Source organism: Crocodylus porosus, unplaced genomic scaffold (genome assembly GCF_001723895.1).
Source record: "Crocodylus porosus isolate Cpor-Errol unplaced genomic scaffold, CroPor_comp1, whole genome shotgun sequence".
Taxonomy (NCBI): Eukaryota; Metazoa; Chordata; order Crocodylia; family Crocodylidae; genus Crocodylus; species Crocodylus porosus.
The window spans coordinates 68,821,346-68,840,456 of record NW_017728947.1 but is presented as its reverse complement, the minus strand read 5'-3'; the positions used below and the strand labels follow the sequence as shown (position 1 = coordinate 68,840,456).

At 39.4% G+C, this 19,111-nt stretch overlaps 1 protein-coding gene across 2 annotated transcripts in view; it reads right to left on the bottom strand.

The window, feature by feature from the left end:
• ARHGAP5 (Rho GTPase activating protein 5) overlaps positions 1–19,111 on the bottom strand; it is a 66,886-nt gene that overhangs the window by 12,997 nt on the left and 34,778 nt on the right. For both annotated transcript variants that reach the window (XM_019551504.1, XM_019551503.1), the window contains exons 5-6: positions 9,843–9,920; positions 3,108–3,239 (exon numbers count right to left, since the gene is read on the bottom strand). In XM_019551504.1, coding sequence (XP_019407049.1) covers positions 3,108–3,239; positions 9,843–9,920 — 210 coding nt within the window. The remainder of the gene's footprint in view (positions 1–3,107; positions 3,240–9,842; positions 9,921–19,111) is intronic.

Below are 19,111 nucleotides of genomic sequence, written 5' to 3'. Positions count from 1 at the left end.
CCTGTGCTGGGAGGGAGAGAACACCTGTGAACAAGCAGATTAACTGATCAATTGATGAGCTGTTAAGCTGCCTGCTGTTTTTCTTTTTAACCATTACAGGTACTAGTCCCCTTCTGCCTTCCCCCACGCCCTCCCCTCCTCTCTTCCTGCCACCTGCCCGGCCACCTTCCAGTTTCTTCTGGGACACCGGATGGCTTCTCTTCCACCCCTTCCCTGTCAGATTGCATCCTACCCCATGCTAAACAATAACTAGTGAGCTAGCTAGTTATCACTGGGCTTATCGGTTAAATTGATAATCACTTAACCTTTCACATCCCTATACTATATGCAAATTACAGGTAAATTATTTCAGTCATTTTTTTCAAATTCACTCCTTACTTCCATGTGCTCAGGAAAAGGAGGATCTAATAGTAAGGAAGTAGATGGGGCTGTGAGAAAGTGTTGGGGGTGGGACAGAGCACAAGGGGGCCACCTGACCCCTCCAAAGTTATTTTCCATGCTGTAACAGAGGGAGAGGGACAAATTCAAAGCAAGCCTCCAATAATTAGATTCTAAACCTGGAAAATTTATAACAAAATGTTCTATATATAGAATCTAACTAATGGGGGGTTGTCTTATATTTGACAACTGAAGCTGTTCACAGGCATCCGTCCTGCAGGACAGCAAGCAGAGCTGGCCCCCTGCCTGCAAGGACCAGAAGTGTTCGTGGGTGTTCTGCAGGACAGGGGGTAGTTCTATTTGCTGCCTTTTACCCTGCAAGACCCAGGGCTATTCCCAGGAGCCCTTCAGCCAGAGCACTGGGGCTCTTGCCAGTGTTATAGCTGCAGAGGCCGGGTTTCTCATCTGGGCTTTCAGAACACAGGCAAGAGTCCAAACTCTAGCAATCTCTGCAGGACCTGGACCTGCAGCCAGAACACCATGCTGGAGCAGAAGCACAGCTAGCAAAGTTGGAGCTCTGCTGGCCCTCTGACCATGACAGACTCCCCTTGCTCAGTAACACCAAGCAGCTCATTGGCAGGATCAGGCAGGGAGCAGAGTGCCTGGGGTCTCCCTACTAAGTGGGCTGTCAACATCAGGCCTTGGCCTGGCCAACACAGCCATTTATCCAGGCCTGCCACCCCACAGCTGACCTCCCAAAAAGGGCAAGGCTAGCCTGAAGCTTCCAGCAGGGCCTGACCCTCTGTCAACTCCTGACTGGCCCCTCCTGCGTCAAGAGGTCACCTGACTCTCCACTTCTCCCATATAGACTGCTACACAGGGACAATATACCCAGGCAACAGGGCTCAACCTGATCCCAGACCACTTTGATTTTTCCCTCTGGCTTAGTCTTTGGTGCATTCAGCTTGCTCCTCTTGACCCTGGTGGGCATCACAATCTGAGTGGCTCCAGACCTGACCATCCATGATCCAGCATGACAGACAGGCAAACACCTCTGCTCCCCCTATAAAGACAGAGGTTTTTCCCCATCTGGGGAAATTCCAGCTTAGACATGTTTCACTATATAGAGAGGAAGAAATCTAGAAGACAGCTGACGTGATGGGGGGAAGAAAGGGGCATTCAAAGTTTGCCAAGAAGAAAAGAACTGCAGTGTGTGTTAATTCTACAGAGATCTGAAAGTAGAGAGGACTCTGCTCCAGAAATAAAGCCAGAAGGGGTTCTAAGTTATATCTGTTCAAATATTTCTTAATACAAGTAGAAAAAATAAGTTTTCCCTATTTTGTAGTATTAAGGATCATTTTCTCACCCCTCCACCTCAAAGCCTTCAATAAATTCTAGCATGTATAACTACATTTTTAGCCCCTATACTTCTGACTAGGAAGACATAGTCTCTGAGGAACAAACAGCCCAATTCTTACCTAACCTTAAGCAATATCATTGACAAAGTGTTTCCATTTAGCACCGAAAAGCTTCAAACCTGAATGAGTCTGCAGGCAGAGCATATACTCTTTATAAATCTTCCTCTGAAACTCCGTTACAGATAACTATTGCTAGCTACTGCTGAGATACTGGCAAACATATTTTACAAGTTACAATAAACAGCAGGCTGCAGAATATTTATGAAAATACAGTTCGAGTTGGCACATTGTTTTTAGAAATACATTCATAAAGATAGTATTTTAATAAACTAACTTGAAGCTCTGGGGTACTGTAACAACTAAATATATTCTCAAATATGCTCAATTGAAATTTAAAATAACAACACTGGCAATGTCCAACAATAAATTTTAATCTAGACTCCTTTCTAAAACTGGCAATTATATAAAGAAGTATCTTTTTTCAAAATCCTTCATAATTTAAGTTAAAATAAAAAAAAACACACATTTGTCTGAGGAAAATGTACCAAGCAATCCCACTAAAACCACTGAGAAGTAAGACAGCAAACAGCTTCACCTATAAGTATATAAACCACAAACATCCAGCTGGCCTTTTATATTAAGGGCACAGATTATCATGGTTCTAGCTTCATGTTTTGGTTAAGAAAACATAGGAGCAATTTATGTCAGAGCTCAACCTGGCAAAATATGCAATTCTGGCTTTATGAAAGTTTACTACAAATTTAATTCCCTGAGCTGATCTAACACAAAGAAAGGAAAGTTTTAAATAGATAAAATTCACAACTGATATGCTTTGCAACTGAAATGTAATGAAACATATTAAAGATAAATACATGATAATATTGTTAAAGCTATTTTTTAAAATATAAAAGAGCTTTCAAAAAGTATCATAAATAGAACAATGTACCATCTCTTGTAAATCTTACATTCAAAAACATCTTTATTTCATTAGTGTTCTCCCATTACTAAACTTTTGTACCAATTTAAATGGGCTTCTTTCATGTGCAGTATTAGTGAAAGGTTGATATAATCAAGATTCTTTATATTAGATGAGATATTCAAACAAGGGAAACAAATCTCAATTTCTCCTGCGAAGTTTATTGAATAAATTTCTTTGTAATAAAGTATTCATTATAAAGAATGACAGTAAACTGCATTAAGATGATTTATTCTAAAAGGTGCTGTTTCACAACAGCTATTTCAACATACAATAAACTTAAATCCTATAGCAACAGTACAACTTAATCAAAAACAAAATGATTTATTACTTACTTGATGCTTCGACCAATTCTTGATGTAGAGAGTAAGGAATTAAAGGATCTGGAAGATCTGCAAAGAAGGCTTTAAGAGCCCCTGCCACAGCATTTACTGTCACTTCCATAGATTCTAGGTTAATATTATGATCTGCAAGACCAAATGAAAAAACAATTTATTAGTAGTGTAAGCAAGATTGACAGCTGCTACTGCATACAACTTTCTATAAAAAAAAGGACCCCCCCCCCAAAACCCCCTCACATTACGAATATTAAAAGGGGGAATGCCACCAAAATTTTATTAAAATAGTAACTGAAAGAAATGGGCAACTATATACCTGCAGTCGCAACAAATCCAGTCATAGAGCTGTAAAGAAATTCAAAACTCGATTCAATTAACCCCCCAAAAACAAATGGAAAGTTTAGGTTGGATATTAGGAAAAAACTCTCACTAGGAGGGTGGTGAAGCACTGCAACAAGTTACCTAGAAAGATTTTGGACTCACCATTCTTTGAGGTTTTTAAAGGCCCAACTCGACAAAGCCCTGGTTGGAATGATTTAGCTGGGGATGGTCCCGCTTTGAGCCTGGGGCTAGACTAGATGATCTCCCAAGGTCCCTTCCAACCCTAATTTTCTATGATTCTATGAAATGCAGAATTTGCTGTAGTTGTAACACCATCTCTTCTTGGAAACCTTCCCTTAGGAAGATTCCACAATTTCCCTAACTTGTTCCATTCTCCTACTGTTCTTGCAGTTAGAAATACTCTCAGTTTAATCAAAACCTGTTTTGCTACATTTTAAAACCCACTGCTCTCTGTGACATGGGAGAACAATGTCCTTCCATTTTTATGGTAACCTTTCAAATACCTGAAAACTTACCATGTCTCTCCTTTATCTTTTTTCCAAATGAAATACATCTAAGGTGCTTCAGCCTTTCCATGTATGATTTACTTTCCAACCTCTTTATCATCTCCATCACTTGCATCTAGACCTTTTCTAGTTTCTTTACATCCTCCTAAATATGCAGAGTTGAAAACTGGGTGCAGTAGTCCAGAAGAAGCCTAACCAGCACCAAGTAGAATGGCAGTATCATCTTTTGATTTGTACATATAATTCTTCTATTAATGCAGCCCCAAGATACAAACTCAACTAAATGCACACTACAGCAACATGACAGCTAACGAACATGATTACCATATCTACTTCAATCCAAGACAAGGCTTTTCCCCGCCTATGATCAGCAGGGAGGGTGGGGGGGGGTCATCTTGGATTTGAGTACTGGCTCAGGGCAGGTGGTTGCTCAGTTCCAACCTCAGGGTCAGGGCTGAAACTGGAGCTGACTCATCACCTGCCCTGGGCTGAGATGATTAGTTAGTACGTGAGAGGGTCTACAGACAGGAGAGCGTGAGAGAGACCTTGGGAGAGGGAGAAGGAACAGGGGAGGCTGCACAACCTGCCCTGACTCCTTCCCTTCTACTCAAGCTCCAATCCCTCCAGCCCTAAACCAGTGAGGAACAGGAAGTATGGGGGCAGGCAGGAAAAGTAAGGGGTGCAGGATCAATGAGAGGGTATCTGACCCCTCCCCCCCACAGCAATAGCGAGTACAAATTTAAGACAACCTTCCACTAAGTAGATTCTATACATGGAAAAATTATAACGCTTATACATTTTCCATGTACAGAATCCAATTATTTGGTGTGGTCATCTTGAATTCAAAGTTGTTTTGGATCGCGTTAAATATGGTAATTGTCTATTTAGCTTTTCCATTTAATTCAGTGTCTGGCAATGCACTTGCAGTGCCTGCCACTTTAAGGGATGAGTCAAGCAGCCAGAAGGTGCTTGATTGCAGCAGCCATTTAAAAACACTGGCTGCCTACATAAACACAACAGTTTGCTGCTGGCAGCCAGGCAGAAACACTGTCTGGCTGAAAGGCTGTATGAAACATCTTGGAGGTAAGAGCAGAAGCTTATGGGGATGGTTTGAAGGCTCCTGGTCCTGGGCATGACCTAAAACTGCACCCTGATGAGGATGGGTGGCCTGGTGGGGCTCCTAGTCGCATGGGAACCCCCAGGTCCAAGTGGATCTTTTCTTTTTTAAATAAACCTACTTCTGAATTATTGGATTAGCAAAGATTGAGGAATGTAAATAAGGAAAAATAATACATGCCACGGAAATCTAGATGATCACCACAATACACTATTTGCTTCAAAGTACTTTACTTATTTTATTAAAGGCTGCAGGTTGTACTGGAAACATTTCAAATGTTTCTTGCTAAAACAACAATCATTAGTCCTACTTTTTCATAAGAAAAAAAATGAACTTCTAGTAATGATTAATGATAATATTTTACCCCAAAATGAAATACTTCAGCTAGAAACAAGGTAGCAGCTCATCAGGAAATTACAGCTAAGAAATGTCTGCTAGATGCACAGAAATTACCGTATCAGATCAGACCACTGTGCATCCAATCCAATATCCTGTTCCTGAGAGACAGACAATAGTGATCTTAAATTTTTGACTGATGCTGAAGGCAGGCATTAAACAGCAGCTTCTACAAATAACACTTTCTACCATGTCAGGTTCTCAAGTGATTCTGTTCCATAATGGCAGGCAGTGACATGGCCCTAGTTATTTCTTTATCACCTATCGGGGGACTGCAATAATGAAACATCTGGGCATGAACCTTCCAGCATCTGGAAAACATCAGCTAGCACAGAACACTGCAGCAAGAGGTTCTGCAAATGCATCAACCCACCTGCTGTTCTCTACATGGACTTCTTATATCTTTAAAATGTATTTGGATTCTGTAATGCTGAAGTGCACACTGGCTTGGACCCAATTTAAAGATCCTCTAGCACTGTAGGATGGAGTCTGTGTTTGACAATGCCATTCCTCTGACACAGTAGAGCTCTCTACAAAAAGGATACAGTTCATTTGTGCAGGAGAAAGCTTTCTCGGAGACCTGTCCAAGACTGTGAAATGAACTCCCACAGGAACTGAAAGATCATCACAAACCTCACCCACCTTCATTCCAAATACAATTTTTTTAAAAATGAAAACTAAAACCTTTAAAAACACACACCACTCACTACACATGCAATTTTCCCCTTGAGCAGTTGATCGCAGGTGTTACTCATATTGCTTAATGCTTTATTGGAAAGCTCTTGGATTACTAAAGTGATAAGTGTAGTATAAGAATAGGCTAGATGCTTTAAATGCTTTCCCAAAGGGAAAAACAGCCAAGAGTGAAAATTTTTGCCAACACTATCAGTTAACAGCTGGATTTTTGCCCTAAAAGCTGATAACTTTTATACCTTTAAAGAAGAAAAAAAAGGCTAAAACCCTATTTAATGCATTTGTGCAGATGCTGATAACTTTTATACCTTTAAAGAAGAAAAAAAAGGCTAAAACCCTATTTAATGCATTTGTGCAGATCCTCTTTATCAATGTAAATATAAATAACATTAAATAGCTAATGTTTAAATCCTCCTATGCGCTCAACTTAAATAAGATGTCATGAGAAAAAAAATTCCAAAGACTGCAGGCAGCTTACAATGAAAACGATTTAAAAAAAAAATACATCCTTACTAGTCAAATTAGTTGTATGTATTAAGTACAAGGCAACTAAAACGGTTGCTGTTGTGACAAATGTCCATAGTTCAATGGCACTAAAATTTAAAAAATTACAAAAATTCTAAAGAAAACAAATATAAAAATAAGGACACTCAGCAGGTCTATAGGGAGCTACTAATATCCGACTTATTGAAAGTACTGCAGTATTTCAAATAATCGCAAGTAATATTCCACAATTTATGGCAATACATATTCTATTTCCTAAGCTAAACCTATTTTTTCTGAAACAACACTAGAGAGAATCCATGTGAATATACTGTTAGAAGTGGGAAAATTCTAAAACTCATTTTTGTACAATTTGAGAAAGCTGACAGCATAGCCAAGTTCTTAAGATATTTAATTTGTAACAGCAGCACGTTAGAGGGTGGCCACTATCATACTATATCTGATAAGGAAAAGAAACATTTTGGGAAAGAACTGCATTAAAACAACTGAGAACGTCTCTACAAGTGACTTTTGACTGTAGAGTAGACAAGCCAAAATAGCTAGTTTAAAACCAAATTATGACTAACTGGTTGGAAAGAATTCTCTCAATTAGCTCAAAAAGCAGTAGTAGAGCTTAAAATGTTAAAAGGCCTGTTAATGACCACCCCCATTGGTGGGGTGGTTATTTTATTTCCCATTGGGGCTTGAAGAAACATGCTGTTTTAAATGAAAAAGCAAAACAAAAAAAAACACAGAGGGCACATAAACACTTGAGGAATGCCTTGAAGAAGTATGACAAGTTGCCCAGCCCAAGTGCTAGCAGAGTTCAAAACATTTCTCCACTATAACACTGAATTAGCACACTTTAAAAAATACCTTTTGTTTAAGTCAAGATATGGCCAGAGTAGGCGTTTTGACTCTGATGCTTGGGTGGCCAGACATCTTGAGAGATTTTCTGTTTTTTTACAATCACCACCTTACACAGTCTTCATGATTATATCTTCTTTGGAATAACAGTACATGTGAACTTTCTTTAACAACAGTACACATGAACTTGAAGAGAAATACACATACACAGCGTCCTCTCAATATTTTGTATGTTTGGATTCAGGAAATGTAAGGTATTTAGAAATGTCATACGTGGATGAGAAAAAGATTTTTTTGTAACTGTACATGAAAGATGACAACAAGTTTTTTACAGTTTCCTGAGAAAAATGGAACTCCACAGGATGGGAAAGACCAGGTCTTGAAATAGGAGTGTGTGTTTGGTCCAGAAGAGTATAATTAAAAACTAAGCAACATACCAGTTCTGTTTTCAGATGCTAGTTTCTGCATACAGTTAACCATACCGTTTACTTTAGCTCAAGCTTTGCTTTAAAATACCCATCATTTTGAGGAGGCAGAGAAAGTGGAAAAAACAGAAGTAATTTTCAAGAACAAGTCAGGAATTGAAGATCCTCAATTTCTTTTGAAAATGGAATTCCATTCCCCTTAAAATTTTTTCTCCATAACTTTCATAACCTATCACGTCTTAAGCACTGATAATCAAATTATTTCAGATAGTTTTCAGAAGTCTGTATCATAACTAGAAAAGAACCTATATTTCTGTGGTTCCTACTCCACAAGTTATAATAGAACTGTTTAATGATACCAACTTCCATCTGGATATTGCAGGGTGTTTTGCCGAGGTAATTATACATGAATGCATCTTTGGCCTTATCTATTTGAGAAGCAGTACAGCTACAGGAACGACACTTTTGCTACTACAGCAGAGCTGAATACCAACTGCTGAATCTGCTAAAGGGAAAAACTCGGACACTTACTTCTCCAAGGGACTACTCAATAATAATGCGTGCTTCACAACACTTAATAAAAGTTTAGGAACAAAACGGGGCTAGAGTTCATGATCTCCTGGTCCAGTGGACCTCCTCTACTAGGGTAGTTTGAGTCCCTCTCCCATCATCACCTCTGTTCATCCCAGTCAGACACTTTACCAGAGGGGTAACTATATTATGACAGCACAGAGATTCAGCAGGTATACTTGTATGCTCTTTAGGCCCCTCACAGACATTGCAGTTGAAGTGCAATTAATGGGTTAAAGAATGCAGCATGTCCTTGCAGCTCATTCACATCATGATTTAATTTCAACCTATGGCATGTTACAGCACTGACATGCATCCCCTCCTTCCTGGAACAGGATTCCATGATTGTAACTGAACTCTGCTGCACTACAGTGATGGCAGCATGACTTCAACCCCTCCTCTCCTTCCCCAAACAGCGTTCAAGGCTGCCCCTTTAAGAAGCCATTTATCACCTTTTCCTTTGCAGGCACAGTGTAAACAAACACTCAATGTGACATGCTTTACTTAGACATGTCTTGGAGAGAAAGGGTAGAGTACATGCTCATAAGGCACATTAGAAGAATTCAAGCTCTGCCACACTTGCTCTTGCTCTGACCAAAGGTTGGGAGAACAGCTCCTTCACTCAAGGGTTCTCATTAGCTGTGCTGCTGGTGGGGAGTTGAGAAGGGGGGGGAGAAGGAGGGGAAGGTTTCCAACTGCCCTTGCTCTCCAGCTGGTCACAGAGTCAGTTTTTGTACCTCAATATTACCTACTGCTTGACAGAAATAATCTTAAGACCCCTAGCAAACCTTAAGTAAATAATTGTTTTAGAAGATGCTTAGTTACTCAGAAGAAGAGATATTTGCATGAAGGTCTAATACGTTAGATAGTATAGCTCTGGCAAAAAGGGGAGATGGGAATCTAGACAACTTGAAAATTTTCTGGAGGGAACTACATACCCACACACCAAATGTCTTCTTCCAGAAACAGATCCTAGTTACCCAAGACACCCTAAAATGCAGACTCAAAAAGGATCTATTTTCCCTGCTTTATTTAAATAAACTATTATTTCACCTAAAGAGAATGTTTAAAGTCTTGTCAAATGCCTCCATTCAAATTAATTAGCCAATATTAATACTTTTATAGTAATTAATTCTAAGCATTTATAGCAATGCCTTTTATCAATGGTAGTAGTGTCTCATTTTCCTTTTAAACAACCATTAGTTTCTAAAATTACGTGCAAACACTGAAGGAAAGAATTCATTTTTCAGTACAATTTACCTGTACTGCAACATCTATTGGGTAATAAATTCAAGGTGATTTTTTCCTTCCTAATACTGAGGTCCATCATTACCTTGATCAAACTGCTTCTGAATGTTGTCTTGATCCGTTTTATTCCCACTAACACGGTAGATACCTTCAGTACACAGTCCTTGTGGGGAGAAGGAAAAAAAATTTTTTTTCAAAACACATTGTATTTTACAGAATACTGAGCTGGACAAACACTATATAATTATTCATCAATCATGACTAGGAACTGTATATAAGTTCTTTCAAAATAACGTGCTGAGAATATAGAAACAGAAACTACCATAATGCATCAAACCTGTAGTCTCATCTGATTTCTGAGAAAAAAGTCAGAACTCTCTCCTACAGAAGAGAATGAAAGGCCTTAAGCATACCCAACACTAACTTTTTATCTTAATCTCTACCAGAGATAACCTTAAAACCCAAAATAAACTTTCTTATGCCTAAATGTTATAATTATTTTCATTAATTATATCAAAGGTGTTCAACCAGTATCATCCAGCCTGCAGGGCTGCCCACAAGTCCAGAAATTTGGTGCCAGGACAGCTGTGACACCACTCCCCCAACACCAAATTTCCAGACCTGTGGGAAGCCCCAAGTCCTGCTCACTTCAACAGACACCCAATCCCAGTGCTCAGGGCCAGGCAGGGATAGCACTGGGGGCTGGGAGTGCTTGGTTCTAGGCCTCCAAGGATCAAGCCCAGTGGTGCCAGACCCCAAGGGCTCACTCCATACACTACAGGCCAGGGAGAGGACAGTGAGAGCCAAATCCTGGCTTTATCAGGCCCACAGCCCAGCCCCACTCTGTTCATTTGGCCTGTGGGGTGAAAACATTGGGCATCACCAAATTACACCAATTCTCTCTCTTAAATACTGTGCTACCTTTACAATTAAGGTAGCTATCAAAGAAGTATGCCTACATCAGTGGATGGCATGCAAGGAGTGGGCGTTAGGGGAACCATGAGGGGCCCATCTGTTGTGGCAACACAGCCCTAGCCCCTTCCCAGCACATGCCCCATGCCACACATTATAAAAGTTTAACAGAATGCCTTCTATTACATACATGTCATAATTTTCAAGGTCACACACACTACCATAAAATTACTGTTTGAAATTAGTGTCTTTTAAGTTCAACATAAGGGCTCTAAAGAGATTCTGATACTAAACTTTGCATTCTGTGTCAGTCATGGTGACTATGCTTAACTACATGGCATTGAGGTAATAAAAATACTAATTACGTAGTGTGCTTGGCTCAGCTAAAAATCACTTATTTCTAAAGAGGGATTAGCAGCATTTTTTAACCATTACCATTATAACTCTTTAGCTATATGCAACAAGTGGAGAGATTATGTTTTTGTTTGGAAAAAAAAACAGAACAAAAAATCGGAATTTTAAGTTCTAAAGCAACACAATAGTTCTTAAAAATAACAGGAACACCAATAATGTTAAAAATTAAATCCTGACATAGCAGATTTAGGAAGTGCTCTTAAACCACTGTTTCTAATCCCTTAGAGATTAGAAAACTTCCTGAGGTAATAATTGTAACAGTATACTGCCTCAGATTTAGGAAGTCACAATTTTATTCACAAATTATATATATATATATAAAAGATAAATATGAAATATTCCAGCATGCACTAACAAATAAGCACTAACAGTTTAAGTTATATGCATGTACCCTCATGAAGGCACAGACGAGCTTAAACCTTGGTATGCCACTAGTTTGCTCTAATAATATTCCCAAAGCAAACTGTAACCGGTTAACAGGTTACTTATTTTAAAATTACACATTTGATTTAATTGCAGCCAAAGACAGTGTAATCACTCAACTGTTCTCTGAAAAAAATATATTCAAACTAACATTTTGGCAAAATTTACAAATCCACCAATTTACTTACCTGAGTGTTTGAAGCATTTGGATTGTATAATTTAGTGAACCAAAAGGCTCAAAGCAAACAACAAAACAAGCAAACAAAAATATAGCAATCATTATGGAAAGAGATTTTTTAAAAAGAGTTGTTCTTTCGCAAACTAAAAACACACTGTTGTTTTAAAGTCTAATTGAACACCTTCCTATACCATGGCACAATGTCTGAGCTTCTAAACAGTTTAAGGTAATCATCCATGTCTTATATTCATTATCAGGTTTCAAGTATTTTAATTATGTAATGAACTTAAAAGAGCCTTCACCTTAAGAATGACCTAATTATTAAAACAAACTGCAGGTGACAAATTTTATACTGTGTTGGATTATTTAGTATAAAATTTTGACCCATTTACAAGAAAAAACTATTAGGTGCTAATCCTTTTCTTTACTACTGCAGTGACATCCATACCAGTTACCTTTCCTTCTCAAATCTAGGTCTCAGTTATATTTTCTACTTCACTACAGACTTTTCTGACAGAAGCCCAAATATTAATTCCACCTTATGATACAAGGCTCTCTCTCTAACCACTGCTACTAACCAAAACAGGAGAAAGTTAAAGCCCCAAACTCTCTTTATTAGTTAAGCGGCTAAAACTTTGATTTCCTCTATGGAACTGATAAATTTGAAAGCAAAGTTTAGACAGTAAAAGTGAATACCAAAAGAAAAGAAAAAGAGAATTAAAAAAAATACCATATTTATTTCTTGCATGAAAAAGTTTGTCTCTTGTAGTTACAAGTTTTTCCATATTAATCAGGTATTCTGTTGTTTCAGTGAAACTTAGCTGTTGTGAAACTGTCCTGGAAGTAGAAAGTCTGCAGATGGCTGGGATTCTGAACAACATGACAGTAAATTTGAACCCAATTATTTTAAGGAGAGACGATACAGAAAATGGCTAACCTGACTGTGTTTGTTGTTAAGCAGGTAGGGATGCTATATTCTTAATGAGTGGGAGCTCTCTCAGGATATGGAGCTGTGCTGCTGAACAGAGAGAATTCTTCCCCCCAGACAAACTCTGACGTGTCATCAGATATTGTCACTACAAAAATCTACAGGGTAATAACAGATTAAGTGTGTATTCAATTGAATATAATATAGTGAGAACAAGAAACGCTATCCTAATTGGTTGTTTGTGCAAATGTCTTTTTAATTTATCTGAGTCTATTTTAGAACTTCTGATCCTTTCCTTCACGTATTCTACTGAAACTACAAAGTTCCTAAATATTTCTGAAGAGTACCAACAGATGAAAATGAAAAACAACTTGGTTGATTCTGTCTAAATGAGCATAGACCAAGTATTGGTTTGGATGGCTTGCAGCCATATTTGGAACCCACTACCTATGAATTAGATGGACTCCGTGGACTGATACCACAGCTTTTATAGTGTGTTTAGTTAACTGGAATAAAACAAAACAAATTCACAGAACTCAAGGGGTAGCATGTGCTATTAAAAGTTATTTAGCGTGATTATATTAAAACTTAAATTGGGGTAAAATTTACATGTTTTGCTTAATGTTTTTTCTTCTTTCAGGTTCATACTTTTAAATACAAAACCTATTTAATACTAATGTAGTATTAAGATATTGATGATCAAGCTCAAAAAACAAATGGTAACCATATCTCTGTGATAATCAGATAACCATTTATTCATTCATTCACCATTTGAAATCAATAACTATTTAGCCACCAGAACAAACTTTCACTGAAAAGAAAAATAAGAATGTCAGAAGCTTAAAAGGAAAAGTACTCTACACATCTTTGGAAGTCTTTTTTCCTGACAGAACAGATTCATGGTTAGATCCTGGATAAAGCATTTTCATAAAGTAGGACCAATGAAATGAAAGAGTTCAAGAGGTGATTCACTTGCATTTTTTGTATATGAACAAAGAGAGAACCAACTTGAACTCAATAAACCAAGTTGGGAGGAGGGATGTCTAGTTTAAGAACTACTATCAGAACTGATGGTTTTATGACTTCAGTAAAACACTTATTTTGAAATACATGTACCATGATGAAAAACCCAAGTCATTTAAATCAAAAAGTGCCACTAATCACATTTCTCTTTTGGACTGCAAATCTCAACTTTTAGCCTAGGCTGCAGATGAGCAGAAAGACCAGAAGGTACTCCACTGGTCCTTGGGGTAAGTGACTAAACACCACACCACAAAATTGCTTAAAGGGAAAACAAAAGAGTTGTCTTCTACAATAGAAAACCACTGACAAGGAAAAGCAAGTCTGACTCCAGGATCAGAGGCACAGAGCAGGCCAACAGGTCCTAATTTCAAAAGGAACATTTGAAAGCATTTTGTTCCTGTCCCTTGTAGTCTGGGGTTGTAGATTCTCTACAATGTCTTAGGAAAGTAATAAAAGAAGAACTGAATGTCGGAAAGATGGATATCAGTTACATCTACACAAGACACTAACTGCATAGTCATTACTGCACAGTCACTTAGTACTTGTTTATACTACAAGTAACCAGAGTTACAGCACAGTAAGTTGCCAAACAGCTTTTAGGTAACACTGACCACACAGCAGCTAGTTTCTACTGCACAGTCAGCATCTCACATAGACATGGTCACTGACTCTTTCAGATGAAGAAAAAAGCAGCATTTGGTCCAAGGTATTCCACAACCCAAAAGTTTCCATTTAAAAAGGATGAGACTGTAAGACAGAACTTAGTCTGGGATTCCAGAACAGAGCCATAAGACACTCTGAAATTTAAATGTTGCTGGACAGCACTAGAGGCAAATTTATCAAATCAAAATGCTGCTTCATGTGGAAGTTGGGAGGCCGACGAAATATCTTTCCAGGCCTTTCTAGTACAAATATCATCAAGGAAAGTCTCTTGAGAGACTTTCTGTAACCACATACAGAGCTTTCATGTGGAAGGATATAATGGAACTAGAAACAATGGATTTAAGCTTAGATCCAATTTCCACTGAACTGAGAAAGATTAAGCACCTAAATACCTTTGTGGATTGGGATCTAATTACTAAACTGACTTCTGTAGCAACTGAACTCTAACCTGCAGTCTTAGCAGTCCTTCAGGAACGTAATGTTTTCCATCTCTCTCTTCTTATGATTCATTCATCAAAGATACAAAGTTTATAGTCTCTTTAGAAAGTCTACCAAAAATTGAAGCATCATTCTGACAGCTAAAACTTAAGCACAGCCTCTGGTAAAAATCTTGACATAAGGCTTTTTCCTTAGGTCTCCAAACTGCTCATCAGTATCTGATTGAGCTGGAAGGACTACATAAAGTTTCTGGTATAGGATTAAGTTTTTCTTCTTGCACTGAACCCTATATAAATGCCTTAGACTTGAGAGAGAGCCTTGCTTCTAGTAGTGCCTCCAAGACCTCTAAAGGCAACTGCTTGGCATATTCCCAAACAGAAGCCTCTGTGACCTTTTTTCTCAACATAATCAAGTTCCCCATCAGCTTGAAAGCACACAGAAAGCAGTCACAATTGCTAAGATGACACTTTTATGAAGCTTGACACTCCAGGTCCAACCAGGGTGGGAAGTTTTAGCTCTTCTGTAAGACGCCATAACACTTCTGAAAGGCCAAGTCCTATCATCAAACATCAGTTGCAATTTTCCATGCCCAACCATATGGCCCATCAGAATCAGCACAACACCTAAAAAAAACATATGCATCTCCTCTTTAAGAAAAGTCACAGGCTTGAAAAAACTGAAACATCTGACTGCAGCATCTGATTTTTTCAAAAAGAGAGGACAGGTTGCTAGACTGCAGCAAAGGAGGGGGGAGTAAATCCTTATCTAGCTACCTGATGATGCCAAAAAGGAAGGAATTACCATTTCTAGAATAATCAAAACTATTCCTCCACCACCACCTGAAATTGGATTTTTAATCAAGTGTACTTTGAACGAATTTAAATAGTACAATTTCCATGTTTTAGGATGTTCCCTAGTAGCATTTACCATATTTACTTGAATCTAAGCCTAGATTTTTGTCCCAATTGGCATGGGTGAAAAGGCCCCTTGTCAGAAATTTGCATACAAAGCAAGAGGGACAAGGTGGCTGCTACAGCTTTGACTCTGGCCCTGCACTGAGGCCAGAGCCAGTCAAACCCACAGCAGACTCTTGCCCCCCTTCTACTTGCCCTGTGCAGCTTCTCCCTGTCTCTGCCTCCTTCCCCCACGCTTACTGTTAGACACAGCTTAGTTCCTCCTCAGATTTCCTCCTGGGCACAAAGCACAGGGAAACTCTGTCTCCCACCCAACTAATCAGCAATACTGACAATGCGCATTGTCTGTCCAGCCACTAACACTGTTGCAAGGCTGGCAGGGGCTGCATTTCCATATGCTGTACTTTGGGGGGGAAAAGAGCCAGGGAAGCACCTGACAATAAGCAGAGACACATGAAGAGATGGAAGTGATGGGGGAGTGGAAGGACAAGCAGCTGAGACTGCGGAGCGGTATGGAAGAGGCGGACATTAAGGAGAACAGTGGGGGAAACAGGCAGAGACTGTGAGGCCTGGGGGTGGGAGGTGCTGGTGATAGCAGGGCAGAAAGGCTGCAGGGGGAATAAACAGGGGAGGGAAGACACAAGGCAAAAGGGCAACCTGACCCCCCATCCCCTGCCCAGCTACCGCTTTCCCTGCTGGACTAGTGGGGGGGAGGGGAGGAATGAATGAGACATCTATCCAATACCTAAGATTCTATAGCTAGAAAATAATAAAAATTTCTGTACACACGGTATAAAATCCAATTGAGGAGGGTGGGGGGGTCATCTTAGATTTGAGTAAATACAGTATTTACTTTAAAACTGTTGTTCTCTCGCAGTACTGAAAATGCTCATATAATTAACTGTTTAAGTTATTTAAGAAAGCAGTGACCACCCCTTTTTGCAAATGCTCACAGTATAAGTGCCACTGTAATCATCAAGCACACAGTTGCCTAGTGCCATCAAATTCCATCATCACTAGCAGGTGGCAAAACTGAATCTGCAAGAGCTATGGAAGCAGGTGCAGATGGACTCAAACCCTCAAGTGAGCACTGATCCCAGTTTCTACCCACTTCTAGCATGCTGCCCCAACTCCCACTGCTGCTGCATCCTTTATCGCAGCACCTGGGAAATACATGCCAAAAATACCAGCTGCACATGCCACTCGCAGCGTGAATACTTGTGGGTTCGCCACCACTAATATAAGAGTACATTTGGAAAGCAATATCATCCACAGATTAGAGGTAGATTTTTCAAAGACTAATTTGTTAGGCAAAATGTTTATCAACATTAAGAGATGTTTATAGAAGTCATTTTAATGCAACTTTTTTATTCACATTTCTACAACAGTTTGACTGGTACAACATTTCAAACACCAAAGTTTATAGTGCTTACAAATATTCTCATGGTATGACAGTGGCATATGCATGCATGCATAATATTTTACATGGTTTATAATTATATATTAGAATATATGGTATATATTATAGCATACGTAATACAAAATGATATAATAGTATATATACACTTCATGTGGCATACCATGAGAATATACAAGCCAGTATTAAATAAATTATTCTGTGAAGTACCTCATTCCTATTTTCTGGTTTAAAAAAAAAAAGTATCTTGCTCTCAGATAAGGAAGCAGTGAAAGAAACAGTTCAAAGGCAAAGAATAAAAACAGTTCAATGCCTGATTATTTCGTCTCATGTAGTAACAATGCAAGCATGCAGTCTACAACAGATTGGGCACCTTCACGCAGAAGACTATTACACTCATATCACCTGTAATATTCTTGGAAACATTTTTATAGCATATAAACTGAACAGCAACAGAAGTGCTGATAAAAAAAAAGTCTTCACTAGCAGTAGATATGCTGTCACCTTACAACTATTCTGATCAAAGGACTATTGCAAGGATTACATAAATTCAAACATACCACTGCCACCACCTTAAAGGTATTTCCACTAGCATAAAAAAGGACAATAGATTACAAACACATGCTAGGATATATTAATACAAGTCCACATGCATAACAGCACATTTCAAAGTATTAACAATTAGATACTGTGTTTTCCAGTGTCTAGGATGCATCTAGACATAAAAGTGTACTCTGCCCCCCATCCCTCCAAAAGACAAAACTGTATAAAGTTCCTTAACCAACATGGCAACACAAAGGGCCCCTAGGGAGCACCTGGGAGTTCCTGCACATGTACCTTCATGGCAACTGATGAAGACGACAGCATCCATGAGATAGGAAGGGCAGCAAGTAAGCGGAGAACACTAGGATAGGGATGGCAGAAGAGTCCCACTCTTCCAGCAGTGGCCTTCTCAGAACCAGCCACAAGGAAGGAAAAAGCAGGGGATACACCACAGAAAGGCAAACTGATAAAAATGACAATTCCCCAAGGGTCAGTCCAAGATGCATGAAGAGAAGCATGACAGAAAGGGAGGCTGGTGTCCACAGCCCCCTTATGCCTGTTTTTCCCAGTAGCTCCCAACAGTAGCATGGTAATGTGCTGGGCATTATTTTCAGAACTTCTTTTTTGGGAGGAATTATATAATCAGAAAATATAGCAGCAGTCCCCCAAATGGTAAACTGTAAACGTGCAATCAATTTATTTTTTCTTTAAAAGTAGTGGACAAGAAAAATTTTTTTACATGCAAAACACTAAGAATTATAAGAGACAACGGGCGAACCTACATGTCACCATACGGCAACGTTGCTACAGCACTGTGCTTTAGTACTTCATTTTGGCCACTGCAACCCACTATACCAGGGGAGCACACCACTACTGCGATGTAGGCTGCGATCATGTGTAGATGCACATGAACACTACATTGCTGTAGCAAGCCATATAGTGACATAGAGCATCGCTACATCACCATAGGGCAACATGCAGACGTGCCCGATGTATTTTATTTTGGTGACAACTGAAAGAAATTTGAGTTTGGTAGAGAGAGTACCATAGCACTTATAAGAAAATCAAATAACATTTTCTCCATTCAGAGACAGGGGGTTTTGCAATTTTTTAATACGTTTCCCTCAATTTATGCAGGTTCTTTAGATGCAAATTTACTCTTATGCAATGAGCATATTTAGATGCATAATTCGTTACATGCAAAGTAAATTTACGCTTATGTGATCAGCATAGATGCCTACCCCTGCCCAAAGAGATAAGTCGGGGGGGGGGAGGGAGGGAAAAGGGCCATGGCCCCACTCACCCCAGCCCTAGCTGCAGCAGCCCCGGGAGCGGCTGACACCAGCTGCCTGCAGCCGCTGGGCTGTACCATGCTCCACCTGTCCCCCTGCTCCTGGGTTCACCCCAGCTCCTGGCCTGCGCCACGCCATGGTGCAGGTAGCTGGTGTTGACTGCTCCCGTGTCTGCTCCAGCACATGCTGGGGTGAATGCAGACAAGTGG